At 47.9% G+C, this 17214-nt stretch overlaps 1 protein-coding gene and 1 long non-coding RNA gene across 7 annotated transcripts in view; one reads left to right on the forward strand and one right to left on the reverse strand.

Moving 5' to 3' along the window:
• Nucleotides 1-1322: 1322 nt before the first annotated feature.
• On the reverse strand, nucleotides 1323-12015 carry LOC123652756. Of its 2 annotated transcripts, none has more exons than XR_006742247.1 (3): nucleotides 11884-12015; nucleotides 2780-3143; nucleotides 1323-1450 (listed from the first exon to the last, which is right to left on the reverse strand). It is a non-coding gene; the product is annotated as an uncharacterized LOC123652756 (long non-coding RNA). The 2 variants fall into 2 exon arrangements; XR_006742246.1 differs by lacking the exon at nucleotides 11884-12015 and adding an exon at nucleotides 10291-10593.
• The window catches only part of CAPZB (capping actin protein of muscle Z-line subunit beta), a 116747-nt gene continuing 110444 nt past the window's right edge, over nucleotides 10912-17214 (forward strand). For 3 of the 5 annotated variants that reach the window (XM_036448625.2, XM_036448626.2, XM_045585102.1), the window contains exon 1: nucleotides 10912-11057. In XM_036448625.2, the coding sequence (XP_036304518.1) occupies nucleotides 11055-11057 (3 nt within the window). In that variant the 5' untranslated portion in view covers nucleotides 10912-11054. Of the gene's footprint in view, nucleotides 11058-12152; nucleotides 12260-17214 lie in introns of those variants that run through there. The other 2 variants (XM_036448624.2, XM_036448622.2) reach the window with 2 other exon arrangements.

Genomic DNA, 17214 nt, shown 5'->3' on the forward strand with positions numbered 1-17214 from the left:
TTACTCCAGGAGCTCATAAAGCTCATAAGCTAGAAAGTGCTCAATGATCTCTTATTGTGGTTGGAAGATAATAAGTAGTGTAGCACATGGGACTAATAAATATTTAGCAACCATGGGTTTTCTGCTTATTTAGAGTTCAAGGTCAAAGAACATACAAGGCTGACATAACCAGGTATAACATACATGAGACCACATCACAAAACTGGTAAATGTATTTACAAAATACCAGCAGTCATTCAATGTTTGGTGAGAACAGTGAAGATTGTTGGGGGAGGGGGGCTCAGAGAGGGGGACCACACATGAAAAAAATTGCATACTATATGCCACCTACTTATTGCTTACCTTATTTATTTTTAAATATATATATTTTATTGATTTTTTACAGAGAGGAAGGGAGAGAGATAGAGAGCCAGAGACGTCGATGAGAGAGAAACATCGACCAGCTGTCTCTTGCACACCCCCTACCGGGGATGTGCCCGCAACCAACGTATATGCCCTTGACCGGAATTGAACCTGGGACTTTTCAGTCTGCAGACAGATGCTCTACCGCTGAGCCAAACCGGTTTCGGCTGCTTACCTTATTTAAATCTCATGACAATTCTACATGGTAGGTATCATACCCTGTTCTAAAAATGTGGAAACTAGGATATGGAGGTTCAGTCACCTGCCCTTTCAACATTGCAGGGAGAAAAAAAATATATGCATTTATTCATCTAGGAGAGGTATAGATCCCAGTTTGTGACTGGAATGACTGAAATGAAAGGAAAAGAATGGATGGAGAAGAAAGACCTGTACATTGGTGGCATGGTTCCAAAAGTATTTTACCAGACTGACAAACCTTTAGTTTGCTGGCTGGAGAAAATGATAATAATTTTAACTACTCTCCTTTGAGCCCTTGAGGATGATGTTGATATAAAAATGGGGATTACAGGGTGTCATTATATTCAGCCTCACTGGCCTGCGGGAAGTGGTGGAAGTTATAGCAAAAATGTGCTAGAGAGTAAATTACACAGAACCCGAGGGTCTATCATCATTATGATCATCACTCAACACATCTAAACACCTCTTTGTTTGAGGCAATGTGGAGGAGTAAAGAAAGGAAAGGTTTTGGGATCAGACAGATCTCCGTTCAAATCCTGGCTCACTATCCATGATCTTTATCCAGCTTCACAGGCTCCTCCTGAAGACATCAGGCTTTTATGGAAATCCTGCTTAAATTGATCATCCCAAACATTTATTATGTTGGAAGCTATCATGGGGAACTCTTTAGACCTGTATTAGTCAGGACACTGCCAGCTGCTGAAACAAAAAGTCCCCAACTCTTAGTGGCTTACTACAAAACTGGTTTATTTTCTCCGAGACATATCTGATTGGATGTTTTCAGTGGACTGTCCTAGATGGGGCTTCAGACTTTTTCCACCTTGGAGTCTTCCCTTGGATCCTCTGCTGGCTGGAGAGAAAGAGAAGGCATCTTATGGACATGTCTGGAGGTGGCACATGTCATTTCCTCCCACATTTCATTGGTCAAACCCGGTCACATAACTCAAGGGAGAATGGCAGTTATAGACTATGCTGTGCCCAGGAAAAGGAAATGAAAGGGGAGAACATGTGGCCTGTTAGTGCTACATACTTGCAGCCATCACAGATAGCGTAGGGCAGAGGATGAAAAGCCATCCAGAGAAAGCCCAACAGAACCACGATGGCAGCTTCCAGCAATGGTGCCCAACAGAGAGATTTTTGGCAGTTAGATCTTTACTGACACATATAATTTTTAAACTGGACCAGACCTTGCAGGATCTTGGATCAAGTATATCTGATCCTTTCTGGCTGTCAATCAAGCAAGATTTACTATTGTATTTAGTCTTGAGATCAGGAAGTGTAGGTCTTCTTTTTTCTTTTTCAAGATCCTAAGATCTTTGCATTTCCATATACACTGAGTGGCCAGATTATTATGATTTCTGAGAGCATAATAATCTGGCCACTCAGTATACGTATATTAGAGGCCTGGTGCACAAATTTGTGCTTGGGTGGGGTCCAGCCAGCCTGGCCAGGGGGAGGGGACATGGGCAGTTGGCAGGCCTGCCTGCTGGTTGAACTCCTGGTGGAGGGCACAATTTTTATATTAGCCTTTTATTATATAGGATATACACTGAGCGGCCAGATTATTATGCATTCAGAGATCATAATAATCTGGCTGCTCAGTGTATATTTAAATCAGCTTGTCAATTTCTACAAAACAAACTTGCTGGGATTTTAAATTGGATTGTGTTGAATCTGTAGATCATTTTGGAGAGAATGAACATCTTAACAATACTGAGTTTTCCGACCCATGAGTAGGGCACATCTATTTGTTTAGATCTTTAATTTCTCTCAGCAATGTTTTCTAGTTTTTGAAGTACATAGAACTTGCACGTCTTTCATTAAATGTATCCCTAAGTATTTTGTACTTTTTGATGTCATGGCCAATGATATTTTACAACTTTTTCTAATTGTTTATTGCTCTGATCTTTTATTCCAGCCTTTCATTAGACTGGTCTTCAAGTCTTGCCATCAGTTCTGCATCTGGTTTAGTTTCATTTAGAACATTGCAATGTCTGATTGGAATGAGGGATGAGCGCTTGGGAGGAGTTGAGGATAGCCTAGAGATTTGCATCCTAGATGAGTGTGCTTGGAGTTTATCTGGCTTCACTCATCGAGTACCATATTCCAGGTGCTAGGCTAATTGCTTGTGATCTGATTCACAGCCCCTGCCTCAAGGAGCCCCATAAGGGCAACTTACAAGTGAAAAGGTGACTTGATAAGATGTATTCAGTACAGGGGTTCCCATGGGAACATTCAGCAGGCCCCACACAGCTTTTGAGGGGATTGTCAGAGAATACTCCAAGGAGGAGGAAGAGGTGATGATTCTTTGAGTCTGAAAGGTCAGCCTTACACACATTGCAGAGACCATCCCAGGCCTGGTGGGCGGTTGGCTGGCCAGCTTAATAAACTAAACATGAATTCTCCCAAATAGGCATATAAAAACTCCAACAGCTGGCCCACATGTGAGAGGCTTTCATATAACTCTGAGCAAGACCCCACAGATGGTCAGGATACAAATACTTCTGGTCCAGCAGGAGGCAGCTGCAAGTTCTCCCAGGTACCTATTAGGAAAGCAAAAACAAAGCCGTAAGATGACGATGTCTAACCTCAGACTAAAGTATCGTCTTGGCACCGGAGACTTTGGGGATGCATTAAAACAAAGTGGATTGCTAGTGGTCTGTCTACTGCCCTCCTCCTGCTACATGTTCTTTCAAGATGCGGGGTGGAAAAAGTTGATCTAAGCTGTCTAGCCAAGGCTGCCTCCTCTACAAACCACAGTGTTCTGTCTTCAAAGGAAATCAGCATTTTTTGTGCCTGTATTCATTCCATAGGGTTCCAATAGCTAGAAATTTCTGAGACCCAAAAGGAGCCTGTTTCATTAATTTGCATGAATTTACCCAGAATGCATGCCTGTGATGACCATGTGTTTTGGGTTGTTTTGTTTTTGTTTTTCTACTCTTCAAAATGTCTTTCTCCACCTATTAGTTATAGGCCCCTGATTTCCCGTTATCAAGAAAACAGCTCCCCTTCCCCATTATCAGGTCCCCATTCCTGCCAGCCCCAAGGGTGAGCTCATGACTGAGACCTGCTGGTAAATGAAGTCATAAGCATGGATGAGGTTGTCTAAGGAGAAAGCACAAAGTAAAAGAAGGAGGGACCCCATAATTGAGCCTCGAGGAACCCCATCATTTGGTGGTTGTGTAGAAGGGAATGCGTCCACAGAGAATACAGAGGAGCCATTATGAAGGTAGGATTAGGACCAAGATACTCATGTGATACCATGGAAACCAATATGAGAGGATGATTCAGGAGGTAGAAGGGACCAACAATGTCATGATGTTATGGAGAGTTAAAGGAGATGGTTTTGACATGAGGGAGAGGTGACCGTAGGGCCATTTTATTGGAGAAGTGGAGGAGTGGAATGGGAAATTAGAAAGTGGGGAGAGGAAATACTGCCAATTCTGTAGCTGCAAAAGGCAAGAGATGGGGTGGTAGGCTAAGGGGATGTGGGATTTAAGAAAAATATTTTTTAAACATAAGGCCTGAGACACTTAGGCATGTTTGAAACCACAGCAATCATCTGATTGAGAGGAAGTAGTTGAACAATCTGGGGGGAGAAGGGATAATTGAAGTGTAAGAATCCCAAGAAATAGATCCCCAAGAGGGAATATTGTTTACAGCATTCCCCTAACTTACGTGGAGGGCCACCCTGTTCATGCAGTTTTATTTTTTTATTTTATTGATTTTTTTACAGCAAGTAAGGGAGAGGGATAGAGAGTTAGAAACATTGATGAGAGAGAAACATCAATCAGCTGCCTCCTGCACACCTCCTACTGGGGATGTGCCCGCAACCAGGGTACATGCCCTTGATTGGGATGGAATCTGAGACCTTTCAGTCCGCAGGCCGATGCTCTATCCACTGAGCCAAACTGGTTAGGCTATGCAGAGTTTTTTATTTTTATCTTTATTGTTGAGATTATTACAGATGTCCCTCCCTTTCCCCCTCCCATAGCTCCCCTCCAACCAGTTTCCACCCCACCCTAGGCCCTTGCCACCCTATTGTCTGTGTCCATAGGTACTGCATACATGCAAGATCTTTGTCTAATCTCTTCCTGCACCCCCACATCCCCTTCCCTCTGAGAATCATCAGTCTGTTCCATTTCCATGCCCCTGATTCTATTTCATTCACTAGTTTATTCTGTTCATCAGATTTTTTATTCATTTGATTTTTAGATTCACTTGTTGATAGATATGTATTTGCTGTCACTTTGTTATGCAGCGTTTATTTTGATCTGTATTCTGTAGAAAACGCTATGACCCAAATTATGTCAAAAACCCATCCCGAACCAATAAGAATGGCCAAGACCATACTTTTGCTTCAGCCAATCAGAATCCTCTCTTCTGGAGCTGGAGGTGGGCTCAACTCCACCCAAACTAAATGAGGATGAGGAAAGGTGAAGTTATAGAAAAGGGAGGGTGTGCATATGTGGGAGATACCTGAGATGTGGCCTCTAAACCAGCTGAATGCTGGGGGAAATGAAATTACCAGGTAGTGTTCTTTCCCTCTGGTCTAGCGAGGGGTTAAAGGCTGGCTAATTCCAGAGTTCTCTTGTATCTCCAAAGACAAAATAAAACATCTGAAACCACTGTTTGTAATCCAAGATCCACAACTCAGGATGCAGTCCCAGGCCTTTAAATCAGAGGTTATTTAGGAGCTAAGCAATCCCCAGCCCTTGGACACTTGTGCATTTATTAATCCAACAGTTGCAGCTGTGGATTGAAGAAGAAAGATAGAAACCAGGTTGGGTGAACTTCTTAATTGAAGAAGGGAAGATAGAAACCATGTTGGGTGAACTTCTGAGCGATGCCTGCTTTTACGTGTCCTGTAGTAGCTGAGGAGCATCTCAGAAAGATTTAATACTTAGTTTCACCCGGAGATCGCTTCATTCCTTGGGTGGTGGTCCTATTTGGCTCTGGGCTTCCCTGCCACCCTGCCTCAATTCAGCAAACACATATGTGGTCACCTACTGTGTGCAAGTTGTCATGTTATATGCTGGAATAGAGTATCATCTTTGGATATTTACAAAGCATTTTCCTACACATGATCTCAATTTAGTGATTCTGAGAAAAAAAGTTGAGTCAGAAATACAAAAGTGAGGATGGATTTATCCACTTATCTGTGTAATGGTAGGCAAGTCATTTCATCTAAGCCTCAACTTCTTCTTCTATAAAATGACAGTAATAGAAGTTCCTACCTCAAAGGATTATTGGGAAGAATCAATGAGACAATAGAACAGCTTATAGCACATACCCTGTTTCCCCAAAAATAAGACAGTGTCTTATATTAATTTTTTCTCCCAAAGTTGCACTAGGTCTTATTTTCAGGGGATGTCTTATCTTTCCATGTGCTAGGTCTTATTTTCGGAGGATGTCTTATTTTTGGGGAAACACGGGTAGTAACCAATCAATTAAAAGTAGCCATTACTTTATTATTCATTTTTGCCCACACAACGATGCTAATATTACTTCACTTCACTGGTCTTCATTGAGCACCTACTATGTTCTAGGTGCTGAAGATCCCTAGTGACCAAAGAGCAGTTATACAGAAAAGAAGAGGTCCCAGAACTGAGCGCTCAGAAAAGGAAGAGGAAAAGAAAAAAGAAAAAGAAGAGGAACTCTATCACAGGGAACAGAGACCTGAGCACCAAGCGAGGTGCACCAACGAGAAGTCAGCAGTAAAACGAGGCCCCCAAATAGCCCCTGATTTCTGCAACCTGAAGTTTCCAGGTCCATGGGTGGAGGCAGAAGCTCGACCCAGACTGATTTGAGAAGCTGTTGGAGTTGGTGTGGAAACAAAGTTTTGATGTGAAGGGGAGCGAGAAAACGGGGAGGTGGCTGGCGGAAATGTAGGATCAAGGAGATTTTTGTTAAAACTTTTTTTAAAACATGAGATATTGTGGCATGTTATTTCCAGAAGGTGGGGATAATCCAGTCTAGAGGGGGACATTGGTGACTAAGGAAAGAGGATGCAGAGTGTCATGGAGGGGTTGGTTCTGATAGGTGCACAGAGCCTTCATTCACTGCAAGAGTAGGGAAGGCAGAGAACTTGGGTGAGATGCAGAGTTGTTGGTAGGTGAGATAGCTCCTGTCTGATGGGTTCTGTTATCTCTGACGTAAGAGGCAAGCTCACTGAAACCGGTTTGGCTCAATGGATAGAGTGTCGGCTTGGGGACTGAAAGGTCCCAGGTTCCATTCTGGTCAAGGGCATGTACCTTGGTTGTGGGCACATCCCCAGTAGGGGGTGTGCAAGAGGCAGCTGATCGATGACTCTCATCGATGTTTCTGGCTCTATCTCTCTCCCTTCCTCTCTGTACAAAAAATCAATAAAATATATTAAAAAAAAAAAAAGAAAGAAAAGAGGCAAGCTCATCTGCTCAGAGTGAAGATGAGAAGAGACAAAGGAGGAAGAGTGAAAAATCATCCTCTTGGAGTGTGAGGAATTGATTACAGCAGGGAAATTTGTGGTCATTAATTTAAAGTGATTCTAGTCACTTAATTCCCAGTCATGTTTGTATAATATATTCTGACTTAAGCATGTTAGTCAAGTTAGAAGGGATGGAACAAAAGGGTAATGGGTTTTTGCAAGGAAGTGAGTATAATGATCATTACTAAGCTGGTTAGGAGGGAAGTGAGCACGAGGGGGGAGAGAAAAGTGAAAATCTGGCAGGTCAGGGTTTGCAGGTCTTGATGAGGTTGAAAAAATGCCTGCGTGTGATATTGCAACAAGGAGGCTAACGTTGGATTTGAGATCTTTACAATTGTGCTTCCTGAGATTGTGCAATTATAGGAGAGGGCATCTGAAGACAAGAGAAGGGAAAACTCATTGGTGGGGAAGAAATGAATGAGGGAGAAATCAGTAAGATTTCTGACGGATTATGCTTATGGAGGTTGAAATCATAAAGTAAGGTAGAGGAGGTGAGATTTTCCCACCTGCCACTCCTCCTCTTTGTTCTCAGTTCATGAGAATTGACAAAGAGGAGAAGTGGCAGGTGGGAAAATACGATAGTGAGAACTTGAAGGGGATTGGGTCTTTGAAAGTGGCAGGGAGGAGAAACAATACTAAAACTATTTATGGTGCTTGCCTGCTTGTAGGCAGTCATGTTTAATGTCACATGGCCCTAGGCTCATAGCAATAGTGGACTGGTCAAGGGGTGAGCTCTGACCTATGGGCAGCCAATCTGTGGACGTGAGCTGTCAACGCTAAGAGTTCATAGAATTCTGTCTTGAGATCTGAATTATGAAACAAAAAGAATTTGCCAGTTGATATAGCCAGTTGATGCAGAGAATAAAAGAGGACAAAGGTCACCTGGATGGACCTTACACAGGCTGGAATGTCGAGGGAATAGGGTTGAAAGCTGAAGATGCCAGACAGGAAGAATGTATCAGATGCATCAAAAGCAGCAGAAAGAAAGGAAGAATGTAGCAGATGCATCAAAAGCAGCAGAAAGAAAGGAAGAATGTAGCAGATGCATCAAAAGAAGCAGAAATGGGAGTAGCCATGCTGGGTTAGTTCCCAGCCCTCTTATTATGAGGTAACAACTTTCAAAGGTTTTTGAGCAGAGAAGCAACATAATCAAATCTGGGGTTAAGAATGTAGCCTCTGATCCCAGACTTTGAAAGCATTAACTTTGTGATCTTGGGCAAGTTACTTAACCTTTCCGTACCTCAGTTCCCTCATCGGTACAGTGGGAAGTATAGCACTGCCCTCATAGGGTTGTAGCGAGGATCACATGAGAAAATACACGTAATGCATTTTGAACAAGGCTTCCTTTCAATCTTATTTTCTTCAGTTAAACAGTTTAAGTGTCGCTTCTTTCTCAAACTTTCCCTCATGCCCTTATTTATCCCTTGGCTTCCAGGAGGGACACCCTCTTTTCTTGGTCCTCCTCCGTTGCCTTGCTGGTTCCTCTTTATCTTCTTGATCTCTTCTCTCTACACTCACCTCCTAAATGAGCTCACCTGGTTGTCTTATGCTCTTCAGTACTTTAAACTATCATTTGTTAGCTAATAGTTCTCATAAGTTTATCACCAACTCCAACTTCTTCCCCCAACTCCAAGCTTCCATGATTTCTTATTTGGCATCTCCATTTTAACTTCCAGAGGCAATTTCAAACATAGTTTCCTCCAAACAGACTCTTATGCTACCCCTCCCCCCAAAAAAAAATCCGTTTCTCCTATAATTTTCCACAATCAATAAATGGTAAATCCTCCCAATGTTGAACAAGCTAAGGATCTTAGTATCATTCTTGACTCATTTTCATGCCCACCGCCAATCCATCAGTAAAAATCCAGAATGTGGTCTCTTCGTGCCCCCTCCATGTTACTGCCCTGATAAAAGCACCTTTGTCTCTGCCTTGGGTTACCTCTTCGGCTTTCCTTTGTGAGAATTAAATGAGTCATTACCTGTAAAGCGGTCAACAGTGTCTATCACATAGGAAGCCCCATTAAGTGCTTTTCAAATAAATAAAACATGCCTTGCACACAGAACTAGCTCTCTCACAACCCTAGTCCCCCTACAGTCCATTCAGAACACAGCAGCCTCCTGATCTTTTTAAAGCCCAGGGCAGAGTCCCGCTACTGCCCTCTGCACCTCTCGGAGTGGTTCCCACCCTCTCCCCTTGCTCAATCTGGGACAGCCACTTTGTCCCATCGGACTGTCCCCATTGGGTGTTTGCCCTTGCTTGTGGCTCCTTCTGATTAAATATTACTATGTTTGGCCTCCTCTGGCCTCATTTTACTCTGAGTTTTTCGCCACGTCTCCAATCACCTGACACTCTTATCTATTTATAGTAGTTGATTGTCTCCCCTGCAATATTCGAGATCTGCAACAATGACTGTCTTGTTCATTATTTTATCCCTAGAGCCTTCTACTTGTATACAGTAGGCACTCAATACTAAGTGAAAAGAATCCCTTCTCTGAATTCCCCAAAACAGGTCTGAATCATTCTTGTGGGACTTATATCACTAAGTTAGTGGCAGGTTGCATTCTACTGAGTTCTCTGGGTTAGCAGAGAGTATAGGACATGGTAATAATTCCTGCCATTTATGCAACACTACAATTTACAATCCCCGCATAGGTGACCGGATTTGATTCTCAGAAGAGAGCAAGCTAGGGAGAGTAGGGATAGCATCCCAGGTCTCCTGCCTTCTAGAATAAGCTCAACAAATATTTATTGAATGAAGAGGGGGAAATTAAAATATCCGAATCATTCTGTGGAGGCAGCCCTACTGGACAAATGGGCTGGTTCTCTGTAGCACGTGTAAAAATACAGCACGGAACATTTATTGAGCCCAGTTTTCTAATCATTTTCTGTGTCATCCTCACAGCTATCCTGTAGCTGGTAGCTAAAAGGACATTTTTATGTCTTGTTCACCTTTTATCTCTAGGTGCCTCAAACAAGGCCTGGTATATAGTAAGTGCTCAAGGCTCTTTCTTGTTATTACCTTAAATTCTCACCTGAGGGTATTTTTCCCCCATTGATTTCTAGAGGGTGGGGGCAGAGAGAGAGTGAGAAACATCGACCTGGGAGAGACACGCAGATTGGTTGCCTCCCCCACGTGCCCCTACTGGGGCTGGGGAACCTGCAACCGAGATACATGCCCTTGACCGAGCATCGAACCCCTGACCCTTCGGTCTGACGTTCTAACCATTGAAGCATACTGGCCATGGCCCAAGGCTTTTTAAAGAGATCGGGGCTCAGGTGCAGCGACTTGCTCCAGGTCCCACACGCAGCAGCACCGGCTTTCCATTTCAGGTTCACTCACTGCACTCTCTCTGGGCTGGGCTGGGCTGGGCAGGGCAGGGCAGGGCCCGCGGATGGCACCAGTTCCGGGTCCGCCGCGGGAGTGAGCGCGTGTCCCGGGCGGGGCGGGGCGGGGCTGACCCCTCCCAGCCCCAGCGCCTTCCGCATCCGCGCTCGGGAGGTCCGCGGGCACGGCTCCTCCGAGGCCGCCCGCTCCCGCAGCCCGGGGGCGGACGGTCAGGTCTGGGTGCGGGCGTCAGTCCTCTCCCGGTGCCAGCTCCAGCGCGGACCGGGCCGCCGCGCGGGGCACCCACCGAGCGCGGCCCGCCCACTCCGCCGGCCGCCGTGCCCGGCCCCGCCCGCAGGCCCCGCCCTCCTCAGGGCCCGCCCCTCACTTCCCCGCTCGGCGCCCCGCCCCCCCGCGCCGCGCTCCATACTTGGCGATCGCCGCGGCCCTGCGCGCTCATTGGCCGAGAGCCGGCTGCGTGGGGGCGGGCCCGGGCCCGGCCGGGGCGGGGAAGGAAGGTGGCGGCAGCCCGGCGCAGGGGGGAGGGGGGCGCTGACCCGGATGTTCACTCCTGGGCACCCGGGGAAGTGGAAGCGCCGGGCCCTGCTGCTGGGGGGAGAGCCACAGACGCCGGGACCGGGACCGCCGCCGCCGCCGCCGCCATGGTAAAAGCCCGACGCCGGCCTCCCCCCGCCCCCGGGCCCCCGCCGGAGCTCCCGGCCCCTTCCCCGCGCCGAACCCGGTCCGTGGAGGGTGGGTTCTCCCGGGTGGGGGAGGGGCGGGGTCCCGGACCTCAGGTGGACACACCATCCCCGCCGGCTCCGGAGGGGCCGCCGGCCCGGGCGGCTCGGTGGGCAGCGCGACCCTGCCGCCCCTCCCAGTCCCCGTCCTGGGCGTCCCACGCTCCACCTCGGGGTCCAGGCTGGGCTCCCTCCATAGCTCACACCGGACCCTCATGGACCCCGGGCCAGGCACCCCCTCCGGTGACCCAGGAGTGCACGTCCCTTCTCTCCATGGCCTGGGCTAGGTCCCCATGCCTCCTGCCTGTAGCCTGGGCTAGGCCGTCGTTTCTCCCTCCCGTGGCCCAGGCCAGGCCTCTGTCGCCATCCTCTGTGGCTCCAGTCCGGACCCCGTCAACTCCTCCAGGGGCCTCAGCCTGTACTTGTTTCCTCTCCTCCAAGCTTCAGCCTGAATCTTCTTTTCTCTCTCTGCTCATTCGTCTGGACCTCCTCCTCCTCCGCCCATGCCTCCGCTTGGACGTCACCCCCCCCCCCCCCCCATGATCCCCTTCCCAGGACTTCTCACCAGTCTTGAGAGTTGCCCTCACCAGCCCCCTTCTGTCCTGGGGTTACCCCTCCCTCCAGGGCCCTGCTCCCTGCCTTGCCCCCGGCCCAGGTGGTCCCCCCCTTCCCCCTCTAAGCCATCTCTGGGAGGCGAGGGGAGCTCTCCAACCCGGAGTGGGGAGGGGGGTGGTCCCGGGGTTGTGCTTACTCAGGTTCGAGGGTTGCCCCTTCTGGGAAGCCGTCTGGGAGGGAGCGGAGGAAGGGCGGGCATCTGTGCCCGGAAGGCAGCGCGGCGCTTTGCGGGCCCTTCCGCGGGCGCACGGGTGCGGCGCTTGCAGAGGGTCCTGCCGGCGGCCGGGCCTGAGTGAGCGGAGGGTGAGGGTGGGGGAGCCCACCGGACTGGGGTGAACGCACAATCCCCCTTGTGATGAGGCCGCAGCCCTGGGGGGAGCCGGCGGGCCCCGAGGGTCGGGGCAACATACGGCCTGGACACGATGCACGCCAGCAGGCGCAGCCTCCCTTTCCCCCTGAACTGTCAGCTCGTCAGGGTCGGAACTGCTGATTATGGAGGTGTCTTGGATCAGGTGAGCTGGTCTCGTCTCGGAGGGAGAAGCTAGCTCCACTCGTGGTGTTTGTTTTGGTAATGAAGGCGGGCGCTCTCTTGGGCCCTCTGGCTGGCCCGGTGGTTTCACACGGGCTCGCCCATGTGCACCTGCTCTCCTCTGCACTTGGCAGCCTCGGGCAGAGCGGGGCCAGCGCCTCGGCTGGAAGGGCCGGAGGGCTTCTGCCTCACATGGCCAAGGAGCTTTGGGAGAGGGCGCCGACAGAGCTGCGTGTCCACCTGCTCCTCCCTCCCAGGCTGGGCAGATATTTGCATGTGGACTTTGGGCTCCAAAGGGCTTTGAGGATATTGGTTCCTTGTTTAATTAAGGGATGTTGCTGTTAAACGAGGATGACTAATTCAGACTGTCCAAGTTTTTTTCTTGATGCCTTCCTGTATATTCATTAAAAACGTGGCCGATGCCGATTTCCATGCCGTTGGTCTTCTCTTCATTGGCAGAGAACTGGCTGCAGGGGGTGGTGGCCCAGCCCTAGGCCTGTGTGGAGAAAGGCCCTTCTTCACAGAGTTGGGTGAGGACTTTAAAAGTGGAGTGAGGTTTTGTAAATTTTTCTTAGGACAAAAGCCGGGGAGAGTGGGTGGGGTTGCCAGGTGGGGCTACTCAGAGCTGGGAGGGGCATCTTGCCTTAGCCCTGGGCGCCAGATCCTCCAAATGTGATGGGAAAATGCCCTTACATGACCCCAGAGGCTTCTCCAGAGGTCCGTGTTGGGCCTTGTTTGGACAGTCTGCAAGGACTGGGGGAGGGATGGAGGGAAAGGGCTCCCATATCTTGGGGGGCTATGAGCTTCATCTATATCAGTTCATCTAATCCACATAGAGCCCTCTGAGGAATTGCTGTTTCCATTTCACAGGAAAAGAATTGTGCTGAGACTCAGAGGGTTGGATAACGTAATCAGGGTGCTGCTCAGTCAGTGGAAGTACCCTAAACCTGCAGGCTCTAACTTTATCCTTCCCGTTGTCCCAGGTGGCTTCCGTGTGGGAAGATATAAAGAATGCTGTTTGAAAACATAATAATGGGGTGCTCAGAGATGCAGCATTTACATCGTCCTCTGCTCTACCAACTGAGCTATTGAGGGAAGCACAGGAACATTTATTGACTGTGGATTGTGTGCTGGGTCCTTTGCATGGGACCGCGTTTAATAGTGAAATAGTAGTACGGTGATGCGGGCATAGTTAGCTGGGGCCAGAACGGGAGTTCTTTGAGAGTAGGAATTTTTGGCTGTTTTCCATGGCTCTATCCCTGGCTTGGAGTGCTCTTTTTTGGGGGGTTGTCTATGTCCATGAACTTAGTCTCTTGGGGTTCATACTCAGTCTGTCAATGACTTGTTCTTAGTACAGCCCTCAGTTGATAAGTAATTTCTGACTGCTTATTGTCAAATTTATCCTCTACCCGAATACTCTGACATAAACTGTGTAGACATAATAATGGGGTGGACAGAAGTGGGGGTATGGGGTTGCAGCATAGGTAAATGAATTATGAACACTATGGTTTTTAAACGAAGAGCACATAGCTAGATTTCCGTTATCCATGGAGGAAAATAGCGGTTTGAGAATCTGAAATGCATTGGACTTTGGAATAAATTCCATGATTTTTATTGGCATCAGTTAAGAATGCATAGGCAAATGGAATTTATGTGCATTCTCTTAGCAGGTGGTAATCTTACCACTATAAGTGCTTTATAGTTTAAAGCATTTTTCCTTACACAGCTCTAGCTTCTAGCTTAGGAATTATCCTAACTTGGAGTTCTGATTCTGGTACTGGTGTTGGGCTGTCCCTGGGAAGGGGCAGGTGAGGCCCCTTATGAGTTGGCTCTCTGACTAACAGATGGTTTTGTCTGACAGAAGCTGATAGGTGATGCCTGTCATATTATTACAAAGTGAAACAGTATAGTTAACACTAATGTGTCTTGGCTGGTCTCCTGGTATGGGTAGATATTATACATCCCTCATGGATATATACTGCCCTGTTCATTTCAATCATTGGCCTCTATTTGGTGGAATGTTTGAAAAAGTAGCCAACGATTGATTGTTTGAGATTAAGGAGGTGATAAATCATACATCCAAAAGCAGATATTCTTGTTTATAACTTGGAAGTCCTGTATTTCTCTTACATTCTGTGGGGAAGGGAGGGGACAGATGACTGACAGCACAGAGAAATGGCTGGGGAGGTGCATCGACCATTGAGACGCCCGTTTCCCAGTTGGGGAAATGTTTGCTGTTAGGCAAATGCAACTTAGCAATTGCAGAAGTGTGTTGGGGCTACCTGAAGCTATAGGATAGCATTAACTCACTGTATTGGCATCAGTTAAGAATGCTGCTTTATGTGCTGAGGACACAGTGATGAGCAAGACAGGCAAGGGTCTGTGCCCTCACAGCTTCCATTATTGGGGGTGGAGGAGGGGCACATTTCATATGCCTGCAGTCTAAGGAGGAAGAGCCTTGTTTAATGTAATTATAAGCACATCTGTGTGAGATATGGCAGGAGGCTTAAGAGAAAGTTGGGACTTGCACCAGGCTTCACTCCCAGATCTTTTGGAGCGGTACCTGCCCTCGTCTCTGCCATCACTGGGGAAGTGGATTGCAGTGCACATCATCCATTCCTCTGCAGAACAGAAGCTCTCCCATCCACAAAGTCCTACCCTTCTAACCTAGGTAGCTACCATTGACAGAGGGTCTAATGTGACCCAGAAACGTGACTAGGTTATACCTTATCCTCCGTTTTACTTAGAAGGAACCTGAAGCTTGAGTGAGAAGTTGAGTGACCAGTGTGAATGGCAGGCTGGGATGCAGATCTGGTTCCACCTGATACCTGTGTGGACGCTCACTGCGTTCCTCAGAAACAATGAGCCCGGGCTGTAGGGGTACAGGCTTTTGTCCCATTTCTCCTTGCAGCAGATCCCAAGGAAAGTAGGGTGCAGAAGCCCAAAGGATGCAATGGCAAGATCACCTGTATTAGGACCAGCTAGAGCAATGCTATTTCCAAACCTGGCCTTTACAGGTTAATGCTTCGGTGTAAGGAGGTGGACACGATGTTTGTATAACACCAGGTATGTGCCATGCACTGCACTAGGAGCTTTAGCTTAGTGCAGTGGTTGGCAAACTCATTAGTCAACAGAGCGGTAAACCGAGGCTCGTGAGCCGCAGTTTGCCGACCACTGGCCTAGTGTGTCCTCCTGCAACAGCCTGGCCATCAGGGTTCAGCATAATTTAGGAGGGAGGCAGCATAATTTAAGAAGTTAGGACTTAGGAGCCAGACTGACTGCCTTGGGATAATAGTACCTCCTAATAAGGCTTTTGTGAGGATTAAATGAGATAATAATGCATGTCAAGTACTTCAAACAACATCTGGCACATAATTATGTGAGTATTAACTATTATTCTCATCACCATTTTACAGATGCGGTTCAAAGGGGTATGTGGTTAGTCCCTCTAATAGGGGACTAACCACATACCCCTTTGAACAGCAGAGGAACTGGGTTTTCTGACTCTGGAGCTAGTCCCCGGAGTCAGTCCTTACTGCCTACTGAAGGCTTATTTCAAGTTTGCTTGGCTTTGGGCCATGCCTTGAAGGAAGACTTTCCCTAATGGAGCCTGAGGCTCTACTTCACCACAGAAGTCAAGGCTCCTTGTGCCCTGGACACCACCTGTTGCCCAGCCTGGTGCTAGGTGTCAGGTCTATCCTGTGCCTGGTGGAGCCCCCAGGCTTGGAAGAAGAGGGACAAGACTGGGGACAGCATCTGGGAGCTCTGTGAGAGTAGGGACCTTGTCTGCTTGGTTTTCATTCACTGCCCCCACCTTGCACTGGTCGCCTGTGCTTGGTAAGCGCTTCCTGAGCTCTGAGTGGTGTGAGCAAAGAGGTGGCTGCGTTTTGTTTGCTGCCTGCTCCTCAGAACGTGGGCATGGCAGATTTGGGTTGGAGTCCTGTCTCTGCCACTCAGTATGTGACCTAATCTCTCTTTGCCTCAGTTTCTTCTTTTTCAAAAATTTTTATTATTTTTAAATTTTATTTGAGAAAGAGATAAACATTGATTGTTGTTCTACTTATTTATGCATTCATTGGTCAAGTATGTGCCCTGCCAGGGGATGAACCCAAAATCTTGGTGTATCAGGAAGTGAAGTCGCTCTAACCAACTGAGCTACCCGGCCAGGGCCTGCATTTCTTGAGGGTAACATTTTATAGGGATGCCAGGCGAAAGAAATGAAATGTGTAATGTACTTAATCTGGTACCACAGTAAGTGGTAGCTGTGATCACTATTTGCCTTATTCTGCTTTCCACAGAGTAAGAGACACAAATAGAAGCCATAATCCCTGTCCTCTAATCCAAAAGGGGAGGCAAGATGCATCGAGAAAGTTAAGTGCAGCATCAGGAAGGAAGTGGTAATAGGAAAGACAAGGGGCCACGCCTGCCATTTCTGCAGGCTTGACTTGCATTCCACCTCCTCCAGGAAGCCCTGTAGACCAACGGTCACCAACCTTTCAGACCTCATGGACCACCAGTTGGCGACCGCTGCTGTAGACCACTCCAGCCCACTTGTGAAGCCCGGGGAAACCTTGCCCAGGCAGGGAGGATGGCGCTGGGTGCAGTCAAGAAGAGGCCATTCTAGGTAGAGGTCTGGAACCAAAAGCAAGGTCAGGGGTCTGGTCTGCCTTGTGAGATTGGGGACCAGCCATGGAGGTGACAGAGCGAGTTTAGGGACCTCAGTCTGGGAGTGAGTTGTGGAGCACCGGAGTTGCTAGGCTAAGGAGTTTGCATTTGATCTGAGACAGTGTGGAGCCAGTTACATATTTGACAGGGCAGGTAGAAATTTGAGGAGGCTGGCAGAGAGGCGGTATTTTAGGAAGAGTCATCTGGCTGGGGTTTGCAGGAATGATCCGGGAAGTCAAAGAGGCTTTTGCAAGCATCAGCTGTGTGGCTACA

The sequence above is a fragment of the Pipistrellus kuhlii genome, unplaced genomic scaffold (genome assembly GCF_014108245.1).
Source record: "Pipistrellus kuhlii isolate mPipKuh1 unplaced genomic scaffold, mPipKuh1.p scaffold_m20_p_2, whole genome shotgun sequence".
Classification (NCBI taxonomy): domain Eukaryota; kingdom Metazoa; phylum Chordata; class Mammalia; order Chiroptera; family Vespertilionidae; genus Pipistrellus; species Pipistrellus kuhlii.